The sequence below is a fragment of the Crocodylus siamensis genome, chromosome 8 (genome assembly GCF_052110815.1).
Source record: "Crocodylus siamensis isolate JL-2025a chromosome 8, ASM5211081v1, whole genome shotgun sequence".
Lineage (NCBI taxonomy): Eukaryota > Metazoa > Chordata > Crocodylia > Crocodylidae > Crocodylus > Crocodylus siamensis.
The window spans coordinates 44,599,011-44,611,084 of NC_143402.1; the positions used below are offsets into that span (position 1 = coordinate 44,599,011).

General features: G+C 50.7%; 1 protein-coding gene across 1 annotated transcript in view; it reads left to right on the top strand.

Moving 5' to 3' along the window:
* Positions 1-12,074, top strand: part of F8 (coagulation factor VIII) — a 98,926-nt gene that overhangs the window by 69,111 nt on the left and 17,741 nt on the right. The window contains exons 17-20 of the mRNA XM_090060562.1: positions 1,875-2,087; positions 3,142-3,370; positions 3,615-3,797; positions 5,055-5,171. Of these exons, the coding sequence (XP_089916688.1) occupies positions 1,875-2,087; positions 3,142-3,370; positions 3,615-3,797; positions 5,055-5,171 (742 nt within the window). The remainder of the gene's footprint in view (positions 1-1,874; positions 2,088-3,141; positions 3,371-3,614; positions 3,798-5,054; positions 5,172-12,074) is intronic.

Sequence of the window (12,074 nt, forward strand, 5' to 3'; positions counted from 1 at the left end):
GTGCTCTGTCCTGCCGGTTTTGTAGTGGTTGTCTAGTGGGCTTGCTTTGGCAGTTGTCCACCCATCCCCCGGCAGGTTTAGTTTAAAGCCCAGTTGAGCAGGTCAGCCACTGGCTGAGAAAAGCTTCTTCCCCAGTGAAGTGAGGTGGAGGCCATCTCTTTCCAGCAGACCACTGCCTCTCTCACCAAAGAGTGGACTGTGATCATGGAAGCTGAAGCCTTCATGATGACCCCAGTGCCGCAGTCTTTGGTTGACTACCTCAATCCGTCTCTCCCTCCTCAGCCCACAACTCATAACCGGGAGGATTGAGGAAAAAACCACCTGCACCCCTAAGCCCCTGAGCTCTGCTACCAGAGCCCTGTAGCCACTCATGACCTGGCTGGGATTGCTCCGAGCTGTGTCATTCATGCCTACATGGATAAGGAGCATAAGGTAGTGGTTGGAGGGCTGGATAAGCTTTGGGATCCTCTCTGCTACGTCCCGGATGCAGGCCCCCAGGAGGCAGCAGACCTCCCGGGCTAAGGAGAAGCGGTGGCAGATTGCACCCTCAATCCCCCTCAGGAGGGAGTCTCCCACAACGACCACTCTGCGTGTGGTCTTATGGAGAGCAGGAACAGTAGCTGTGAGTGGTCCTCTGTTGCCTGCAGGAGCTGGCAGCTCAGCAGGCTCTACTGGGGCTGCAAGAGGTTCATACCTGTTGCAGAGCTCCAGAAGGGAGGGGACCCTGGTGCAGCGAGCCTTGGGGCCGTTAACCACCTTGGTCCAACCCCCTGGCCAGACAGTGTGGGAGATCCTCGAGTCCTCCCTTGTCCTGCAATGTGATCTTGGTTGACCCTTGGCCTTCCTGGGGTAAAGAGCCCGGCAGTAGGAGTCAATCTGATGGCACGCAGTCTCTGGACTGCGGTCTGCAGCTCCTCCAGCTGGTGCCTCAGAGACTCCAAAGTGGAGCAGACCTCGCAAGTCCCATGTGCCTGGAGTCGTGCCAGGCAGCCCCCGCAGCCGAGAGCCAGAGGCTCGGTCTGCACGGAGCCCGGACCCGTGGCTCCTTCTGGGTGGACAGCTCAGAGGTGCCAGAGGGGGAGGTCTCCGACTCTGAGGGGATCCTCGGGGTGCAGCATGTGGCCATCTGCATTGTACCAGGGGTAGTCTGGCTACTGCTGTGCTAGCCTTCCCTCGGGGCTCACTGGCAGGGTCTCGGGGCCCTCCTGCTCGCCCTCCTGCGCGAACTCCTGTACTAGCGTGCTGGGCCTAGAAGTGCGCCTGTTTGTGCGTCCTCGTCGCTTGGCTCCCTGTGGGGCTAGGCGAAGTAGGAGCTGAGGGGTGCTGACCCTCCTTGGCTCCTTTCAGCTCCTAGTCCGCAGCTGACTAGGTCCCTCCCACGCTGTGGGCCTCGCCTACCTCTGGCTGCGCTGCGGGTCCATGGGGACCCCGGGCTCACCGGGGGCACAGTGGGCTTCTGCCTGTGTGTCTCATGCTGGAGCCAGGATGGCAGAGGAGCAAGGTGCCAAAGGCCTGATAGAAGCAAAAAAAAAGGCAGTGGGAAGGGGTGACCTGCATCTGGATGGCACAACAGGTTCAAATTTGACCATGTAGAGAATAAGCATCCTGCCTGTGGAGATGCATGTGCTTTTCCCAGTGACTCCAGTAGGAGATGCCCAAGCACAGCAGAGATCAGGGTCAGGTCCACTGAGCTTTCCCTAAAGAACAGCAGCAGGATGGATATGGCGTACAGGCAGAGACTGTGAGGGGAGCAGAATAACCAGTGCCTCCTTAGTGAGAGGCATCTCCCATGCCCCTTGCCTTGGGCTCGTGTCCCTTGTCCCACACTAGGCAATTCATGCCTCTCTTTCCTTCTGCTCCCTCCCATCATGTAGGTTAAATTCAAGAACCTGGCGTCCCGGCCTTACTCCCTCCATTCCAACCTCCAGCCCTACACGGAGGGCTCAGTGGAAGATAAGACACGCAACAAGGAGGCGGTGCAGCCTGGTGAGCTCCGGGAATACTCTTGGAAGGTGCCTTCCCAGATGGCACCCAGTCGCAATGAGTTTGACTGTAAGGCATGGGCCTACTTTTCCAACACCAACCTGGTAGGTGGAGAACCTCAGCATGAGGAACCTATGCTGCCTCTCAGCCACAGTTCTAGCCCCCCTCCTCCATGCGAGCCCCAGGGGGCTGGTGGGCATACTCTGTGCCTGGCAAACCCTAAGGCTACATGATATTTCTTTGACATTGATGGAGCTTTTTGTCCTGGGAGAGCAGGGTTGGGGTGAAGTACACATTGCACAAACCCTGCTTAACACTAATAAATACTAACAACAGTTCTCATGGTATTGGGGTTGGAGCAGGAGGTGAAAAACATAAGAATTGCCGTACCAGATCAGGCCCAAGGTCCAACTTGCCTTATAGCTTGTCTTGAAAAGTGTCAAGAAGTAGCTTATAGGAAGTGTGTTAGAAGCAAGGTGTTTGTAGAGTGACCCATCTTTTGTCACATGTTTCCAGACACCAGCAATCATAGGGTTAAGACTGTAGGGCAGAGTGACACCTGAGAGACTGACTGGTTTGGAGAGGCATGTGCTTTTGCAGGCAACAACTTACTTCATCAGATGCAATGTTTCGCATCCCTGACTGTTGTGTTTAATAGCCTGCAGGGCCCAACCTCCATACATTTGTCTAATGCTTTTATAAACCTGGTTATATTTTTGTAATGTGTTTCATAAGTGAATGATGTCTTGTATAAAGAAGTATTTCCTTCTGTTTGTTTTTAACCTGCTTTTGGATTATTTCATAAGGTGCCCCCTAGTTCTTGTACAAAAGACATACAGAATAATGGTTCACTTTATTCACATGGTTCATGATTCCTTTGCTATCTATCATGCCCCTTCAGTCATTTCCTTTCCCACCTTTTCAGTCTCCCTTCACATAGAACCTGTTGAACAGCTTTGTTGCCCTTCTCTGTACCTTTTCTTATTCCCCAATCTCCCTTTTTGAGATGAGGTGACCAGGACAATAGAGCACCATAAATTTATATCATGGCATAGTGGAGATTCCTGTTTGGTTTTCAGTTCCTTTACTAATGCGTACATGGGAAGATTGGGATAAGCTCTCCATTCACATTACACTTTGTTTTTTATCCCTGCCCAGGAGAAGGATCTGCACTCTGGCCTGATTGGGCCACTGATTATCTGCCGCCGTGGTGTCCTGAGCTCTGCCTTTGGACGGCAGTTGACAGTGCAGGAATTCTCTCTGCTATTCACCATCTTTGATGAGACGAAAAGCTGGTACTTCACTGAGAACATGGAGACGAACTGCCAACCCCCTTGCCAGGTCCAACCAGATGATCCTGTTTTCAAAGGGAACCACTCCTTCCATGGTAAGAACTCCTGCTCCTCCCATTGTCTGCCAAGAGGCTCATGTACCAGAACAGAAATGCTGCATTAGATGATTTTTAAAGCAGTGTCAGTTTGAACTTTAGTCATCTGTCTTTCCCATCCCTTGTTTCTGTCCCAAGAGTGACCTATGGCATTATCCCAACCCTCTCCATTGTGGCTGCTGCTGAGTGAAACTTTAACCACTCCCTTATCCCAGTGTGTCCCAACTGTGGTCTTTTCCTCTAGCTATCAATGGCTACATGATGGACACACTGCCTGGGTTGGCAGTGGCTCAACACCAAAGGGTCCGATGGCACCTACTGAATATGGGCAGCACTGAGGACATCCATTCAGTCCATTTCCATGGGCAGCTCTTCAGTGTCAAGACAAACCAGGAGTATTCAATGGGAATCTACAACCTCTATCCTGGTAAGAGATGACAAGGGTGCAGGGAGCTGACCTCACTCTTGAAATTACCCTATAAGCATTTGTCAGCTGGAAAAGACTGACATGGGAGAAATGGGTGCACCAATAGCCTAGCATCTGCTACCAGGGGGCGGTGCATTGTGATAATTCTGCACATGGAGCCAGCATGGAATTATGGGATAGCTAAGTAAGAAAATGCCTCAGACTGAAAAACATGGGCCCAGAACCAACACAGCATCAGACATTGTACACTGCATTGGCAAATAGCTCATGACTCCTAGCTGGTTTTGAATATTCTTGTTCTCTGTACAGCTTCTAGCACAATAGTGTCCTGGTCTCTGACTAGGGTCCTGAGTGTTAAAGGAATGTTGTTGTTGCTGTGTCTGATAATGATGATGATGATGATGATGTTGTATCAAATACAGGAGACTTTTTGGGCCAAACTTGTTTCCTATCTAACTCCACTGAATTACGTAGAATCATGGGATCATAAAAAAGCAGGGCTGGAAGAGACCTCATAAGGTTATCTAGTCCAGCCCCCTGCTCAAGATAGAATCATTCCTGAGTAAGCTAGCCAGCCAAGTGTCTTTCTAACCTGCTCTTGAAAATTTCCAGGGATGGAGACTCCACAGTTTCTATAGGTAGCCTGTTTCAGTGTTCAACCACCCTCATAGTCAAAAAGTTATTTCTAATTTCCAACCAAAATTTCCTCTTTCAACTCAAAGCCATTTCTCCTAGACTTGTCACCTACAGTCACAGAGAAAAGCCCATCTCCATTCTCTCTGTAATCCCCTTCAGGTATTTGAAGATTGATATCAAATCACCCCTCAGCCTTCTCTTCTCTAGACTAAATAACCCGAGTTATTTCAGTCTTTCCTCATAAGCCTTGCTTCCCAGGCCCCTAATCATTTTTGTCATTCTGCGCTGAACTCTTTCCAATTTGTCCACATCATTTTTTAAGTGTGGGGCCCAAAACTGGATACAGTACTCCAGGTGAGGCCTGAACAAAGCTGAATAGAGCAGAAGAATCACCGATTAAGATTTAGGACTAGATTCTGGTACTTTGACTCACCTTAAGCACTGCCTTCCTCTGTAGATAGTCCAATGCAATCAGCCTTCTGACAGCAGAGTCAGCCCATCGTTAGCTGGAATGAAGCTCTCTGTAAGCAGGGGTGCAAGTAGCAGCAGCTTATCCTATAGCAACCTAAGAAAAATAATCCTTTGTTCTGTCCTTCTTCTCCCATCCTTTTTTTGAACCAGGTGTCTTTGGGACAGTGGAAATGTACCCATCTCATGTGGGCATCTGGCGAGTGGACTGCAAAGTGGGAGAGCACCAGCAGGCTGGCATGAGTGCCTTGTTCCTTGTGTATGACCTGAGTGAGTAATTCTTCTCTTCCATCATCAGTTCAACTCCTCTATTCCCTTGCTTAGCATCTCCTGTTGGACATTAGGGGTAACATTTCCAAAGGTGCTTATGTGCCATTGACTTTAATGAGACATGAGGGAACCTCAAGGCCTTTTGCAATAGGACTTAAGTGTATGTCTCTGGCCAGTAGCATAACTAATGGAGGACAACTGCAGCACCAGCCCTGGAGAGGGGTGCACAAATGGCAGCCACTGCCACTGTTCTCCTGGTTGCTGTCACACTGCTCCCAGCAACCTAATTGTGGCTACTGTACCATGTGTCATCACTGCCCAGGGCACAAAACTTCCTAGTTAAGTCTCTGTCTGTGGCAGCAGCATATTTTAGCAAGGCCCTGAGCATGCCAAGCTCACTTGAGGTCAGGAGCCTGAGTGCAAGGGGCTGCTCCCAGGGAAGTTTCACCACCTATTTATGGACTTGGGGCATGCAAGTGGGAGTGCAGGGGTAGGGTATGCTTCTGGGCATCCCAACCAGAGCATGCTGCCAGCACAGTGCAAATGTACCTCAGGCTCCCAAGTCACTCAGACCACATTTATATAGCAGACTTACCGTGACTAGCAGTGGTGCCCTCAAATACATAGCACTGCTCAATGCAAGCTGCCTCCTAAACCAGAAGCAGAGTACCTCAGTGTGCTGCTTGGGGAGGACTAATTAGTGTGGGGTGGGTTCAATGGCACAGTTGGTCAGCACTGCTAATTAATCCACTCAAAGCTATAGATGTGTGTAAAGTTTTTGGTTCAGTAGGTAGTCCATGTGGAGCAAAACAGCATGCAGGAGGGTTGTGTTGTTTTGAAAATGCACCTTTTGAGGACCACCTAGTGGTCCTCAAATTTGAACCCATGGAACAGTTATAGGCATGCTCTGGGAGGCGGGTGAGGGGGGGGCATTAATTAGCGCAGCTCTGAGAGCCATGCTAATTAAAAGCACCTGGAGCGTCAATATGTATCAGTGTCTCCATGCTGAAAAATGGCAGCAGGGTATTTTGAACTAAAGCTCATCAAACCAGCTTTAGTTTAAAGCACCCCACTACCATTTTTCAGCACGGGGACATTGATACATGTGACACTGGAGTCTGCTCTAATATGTAATTATAGCACGTTGGAGCAGCCTCTCTGCGCATGTACAGGAGCCCATGGGTTTTTTTGGCCTCCATCAGGCAAGTGCAAATGACAGCATGTAGGCATTTAACTATCTGACAGCCTGCAGAAGAGGGAGCAGGATGGCAAATCACCTTGCTTGAATTACACCCTGGCTGACTGGAGACAGGAAAGTTGGTTGAAAAACTGGAGCCCAGCTTGATTCACCTGCAAGATTTTGGCCACAAAAGTCTGAGTTTCAAAACTTGAAAAACCCAGGCCCACATGCCAAACTGTGCCTGCATTTCCTACCATGCCTATATGCCCTGATCTTGGATTTATACTTGTATCTAAACAATGAAGTGCCTACTTGACTAGCTGCAGATGGAAATACCTCTTTGCAGAGAGGCAAGCTGAAGCACAGAGTGCTGATGTTACACACCCAAGGTCACAGAGCCTGGTCACAAGTTACTGTAGTCAGAAACAGTCTTCATCCAGTAGAACAGAACAATATCAACATCTATGTTAATAACATTTGGTATTGGCAGTGTCTTCTCCAGCTCATGACTGTAAAACATCTGCCATTTCATTTCAATATTAGTTTTAACGTCAGCAAATAATAACTGATTTGGTTTACATAATAATGGACTTCTGTTTAAAGTGGAAATCTGCTTCTTAAAAATGGTCTTAAAAGAGTATTAAATGTGAGCCAGCAAAGTTTTCTGTAAAGATAAACTGAAGAGTTTTTTACAAGTCAAAATCTACTTTTCACTAGGAAGTAAGTGTTTGACATGAAAAGATGGTTTCAAGTGCTGTTTTGTTTTAAGGCATAGATTATTATGGAAAATAAACAGACCAGGAAAGGGACTTTGAACGGTAGGAGATGTCAGAAGGGATTTTGTTAAAGACACAAAGATTTGTATTTAAATGATGTTGCTTAGCAACAGAGAAACCCCAAAGCAAGACACTGATACATGGAAGAGACGTTTGTCAACATAACTGTCATACCAGTGACACACTGATAGGACAGTGCATCAGGGGGCTGTCTAAGGGACTGGCATGAATTGTAATATACACCAGCTTGTCTTAGTTTACAGGTCAATATTTAGAGCTTATATAACACCACTGGGGATCAAAAGTAGGAACAGGAGACAATGCAAGAGCAGGTTTAAAAATCTGTACAGAATTAAAAGGAAATGCTAGAAAATCACTCCCCAGGTTCCTTATCTTCCAGGCTCTTAATGCAGATATCTGGGATCACCTTTTAGCAGTTGATGATGGGTTGAGAGGGACCTCAAGATCATCTCATCCCTCCGTCCTACACAAAAGCAGGGTTCACATTTCCTGAATCATCCCAGACGAGTAAGACAGCGTAGGGTACTCGTCTTTTGCCACGCTACTTGCGTTTGTTCTACTTTGAGTCTGTCCATCTTGCTATGGCAATTGTGTTAATACTAAGCTTGGTTTCATGGTTTTGTCTTCTCTTTAAAACACATTTAAGTTATCTTAAAGGGTGCCTAAATTACATTCATTGGAAAGTTTCAGAAGAGATATGTCATGTTGCAGCGCTACAGGGTCTCTTGACAGCTGTATTGTGACATCTTGGCATGTGCCTTGCAATAGTAGCTTGTCATATTTTGAAGTTTCCACCCAAAGGAATGGCATAGGTCCAATGGACATGGCTGTTCTGACATGCTTTCACCACAGGTTTTGAGCTGTTTGGATTTTCTAGAGTGGTCAGAAGCCTTTTTGCTCTTGGCTCATTTGGATTCCTACCCACAGAGCTTCAGTTTAGCCTCCAAGTTCTAATAGATCGAGAAGCTCAAAGTTGTTCCACCAAAACTACTGCATTTGCTTGGTGGCTGGTTGAAACCCCTGGAGAATCCTGATTTGATTTCCAAATCACTAATGACCCTGCTTCAAAGCCCAGCATTGCTGGGAAATTTAGTCTAGGTTCACACAACTCCATAGAGCTTGGTGCCATGGGTTTTAATGAGCCCCAGTGGGCTCATGTTATCCTGCTCTGGGGTTATGTTATGAAAGTCAAGCCCACCCTAACTGGGTGCATCTACACAAGACATTTTACTGTGCAGTAGTGTAGTTTACTGCACCGTAAGCATGCAAGTTTACACATGCACACACTTAGTGCGCGGTAAAAATTGCTACTTGGGAGTAAAGTTGCTACTTGCAAATGCGAGAAGCAAATTTAATTGCAAGTAGTTACTGCACAGTAACTCAAGTATAGACAACAACCAGAAGCATAGTTTCATAGTTTCATAGTAGCTAGAGTCGGAAGGGACCTAGGTAGATCATCTAGTCCGACCCCCTGCCTTAGCAGGAAAGAGCACCGGGGCCAGATGACCCCGGCAAGGTGCTCATCTAACTTCCTTTTAAAAATCCCCAGGCTAGGAGCCTGCACCACTTCCCCTGGAAGCTGGTTCCAGGCCCTAGCCACCCTGACTGTGAAGTAGCGCCTCCTAATATCTAATCTAAACTTACCCTCCGCCAGTTTGTGACCGTTATTCCTGGTCACTCCTGGCAGCGCACGGGGGAACAGGGACTCCCCCAATACCTGCTGATCCCCCCTGACCAGTTTGTAGCAGGCCACAAGGTCCCCCCTTAGCCTTCTCTTGTGGAGGCTAAACAGGTTCAGGTCCCGTAGCCTATCCTCATAAGGCCTGCCCTGCTGACCCCTGATCATACGAGTGGCCCTCCTCTGAACTCTTTCCATATTGTCCACGTCCCTCTTGAAGTGTGGCGCCCAGAACTGGACGCAGTACTCCAGCTGCGGCCTGACCAGTGCCGCATAGAGGGGGAGGATCACCTCCCTGGACCTGTTCGAGATGCATCTGTGGATGCATGATAGGGTACGATTGGCCTTCTTGACTGCCTCCCCACACTGCCGGCCCATGTTCATCGTGGAGTCAATGACGACTCCAAGATCCTTTTCCGTCTCCGTGCTGGCAAGAGGAGAGTTCCCCAACCTGTAAGTGTGGTGCCGGTTCTTCCTCCCCATGTGCAACACCTTGCACTTATCAGTGTTAAACCCCATCCTATTCTCATCCGCCCACCGTTGCAACCTGTCAAGGTCAGCTTGTAGCCTATTGCACCCTTCTAGTGCACCCACATCCCCCCACATCTTAGTGTCATCAGCAAACTTGAACAGGGTGCTTTCTACCCCCTCATCCAAGTCACTGATGAAGATGTTGAACAGTGCAGGCTCGAGGACCGAGCCCTGCGGAACCCCACTGCCCACGTCCTTCCAGGTCGAGAAGAACCCATCCACTACCACCCTCTGGGTGCGGCCCTCCAACCAGTTGGCGACCCATTTGACCGTGTGGGCATCGACACCACAGTCTCCCAGCTTTTTGATGAGGACAGGGTGAGAGACAGTGTCGAAAGCCTTCCGGAAGTCCAAAAAGACTACATCCACAGCAACCCCTGCGTCTAATGATTTGGTGACCTGATCGTAAAAGGCCACCAGGTTGGTCTGACAAGACCTGCCACTGATAAACCCATGTTGGTTGCCCCTGAGCATGCATTCCCCCGCAAGGCCCTCCTGGATGTGTGCCAGGATAATTTTTTCAAATTTGCTCCAGGTCTGCACCACTAGGGGGCCAGCCTGAGGCTAGCCCATGGGTGGGCAAAGTGTGCCCCATGGGCCAGATGCAGCCTGCCAAGCCATTCTATCCAGCCTGTGGGGCCCCTAAAAAATTTAGAAAATTAGTATTTATCTGCTCCTGGCTCCCTGTCAATGTGCCCTCAATGGCTTGCCAAAACTCTGTAAGCAGCCCTCCACCCAAAATAATTTCCTGCCCATGGGCTAGCCCCAGGGCTTTGGGGCTGGGAGCCTCTTTTTACCTCAGGTAAAAGAGCAGCCCCAGCCTCTGGCCCTTAAAAGCCTAAAGGCACAGTGAGCCATGGGGCACATACAGGGAGCCTGAGGCCACACTAGGCCACTGTGTCCCTCTGTCTAGGCTGCAGGTCAGCTGTGCCGGCCTGCCTGTACCCTGGTGCCACTTCCTGGGACCACAGTGCCACGTGGTTGCCAGGCCCGCAGCATCCAGGTCTTTAGGGTGCCACAGGCTCCTGCCAGGTCTGCCGGTACCTGGGCCCAGCTGCAGGCAGCTCCTGGCCACTGGGCCCAGCTCCAGCTGCCTACAGCCCACTCCCAGCAACCTGCCCAGAGCCTGCAGGTGCTGTGGGGCATCGTCTTGCCACAAGGTTGCTAGTCCTGCACTGTGCCTTTGTGCTGGGCACTGCAGGCAGCTGCCCAGGCCTAGCAGCACAGGTACAGCTGTGTGGAGGCCCAGAGGTCCGGTGTGGGAGCTCCAATAGCCTCATCGCCAATGCCACACTCCACCTCCCAGGGACACAACTGGTTGCAGAAGGAGACTGGTGACCTTGTGGCACTGTGGGGCAAGGTGGAGGTTCAGTGTCAGTTTGCGCAGGGTGGACGCTCCAATGCCCATGTCCAAGAGGGGCTATCAAGCTGGATGTGGGAGCGTGAGGGTAACCAGCTGGCATGGCAGTGCTGCATGAAGGTCAAGGCTTTGTGGACACAGTGGGTTTCCATCTGCGACCATAGTGGCCAGTCGGGGAGTGCCCACAAGACCATGCACTTATGCAGCAGTTGACAGATATTCTTCTATCCTGGGACCCAGGCTGCAGCTGTGCTGTGTACAGCAGCAGAGGCAACCTGCCCAAGCCTGTGCTCTGGCCTGTTACCCACGGTGATGCAGACCATCCCACTGAGCTCCCCATCAACAGCCTCCACCAGCAACTTGGGGAGCCCAGGCCAGTGCCTGCCCCGACAGCTTTGCAGTCTCAGCCCCAGCCATGAGGTGTGTCTGACCATGACACCTTTGGCTGCCAGCAGCACCACCTCCTCCTTGTGGGGCCCACACACCATGCCCCACCATCTGACGAGTCCACGTGGAGCCACATGCCATTGTTGGCAGCTGGGACCAACCAAAGCCACTGGCTACACCAGCCCCAGTCATCTGGTAAGCCCTGCATTGGGGGCGGGCCCGCTCTGGCCCTGCCCCTGGCCCCACCACCGGGCCTTGCTGCACTTCCCTGGCCTCCAGATTCTCCACCTCTGGCCACATGCAGGGAAGTGGGAGACAGTGCAAAACTTTATTGAGCAGCCTGTGTCCCCACAGCTAGGCAGGCATAGGTCTCTCACATGCTGAGGAATGCTTTGATACCAGCAGCGATGTTCTTCTCCACTGTGGGGGGGCAGCAATGTGTAGCACAACCACAGGTATCCCTCCAGGCAGTGGCAGAGGTTGCAGGGCAGCCTGGGTTTGCCCTCCACACTGTTGAAGCTCAGGGTCCTGTGCCAGGTGCACAGGTTTGCCCAGGGCACCATGATGGTCAACAGTAGCAGGGCATAGTGGGTTGGATACCCCTTGTTCTGCGCACAGTTCCTCGCGCAGTGCCTGGTGTGGCGGGTCAGCAGGGGGCACTCCTGTGATAAGCCACCCACCTCACTGCACCCAACCACTTACTGAGCTCTGAGTGTCTCCCTGGGGCTCCTCACAACCAGCCGATCTACTTCTTGGAGCATATCCATGAGCCTGGGGTCATGGCTGCCACCACCCAGGAGTCTCAGTCTGTCCACGGCTTTGTGCCCCCTGGGATATACTGGCCTTGTAGACCTTGAGGGTGCTTGACCCACTGCAAGAATTTGGGGTGCTTCCCTTGGCCTGGAGCACAAATAGTGGTCTCTCTCAGTCAGCTGGACCAAGGGGACACAAAGACATGCCCCTCTCCTTC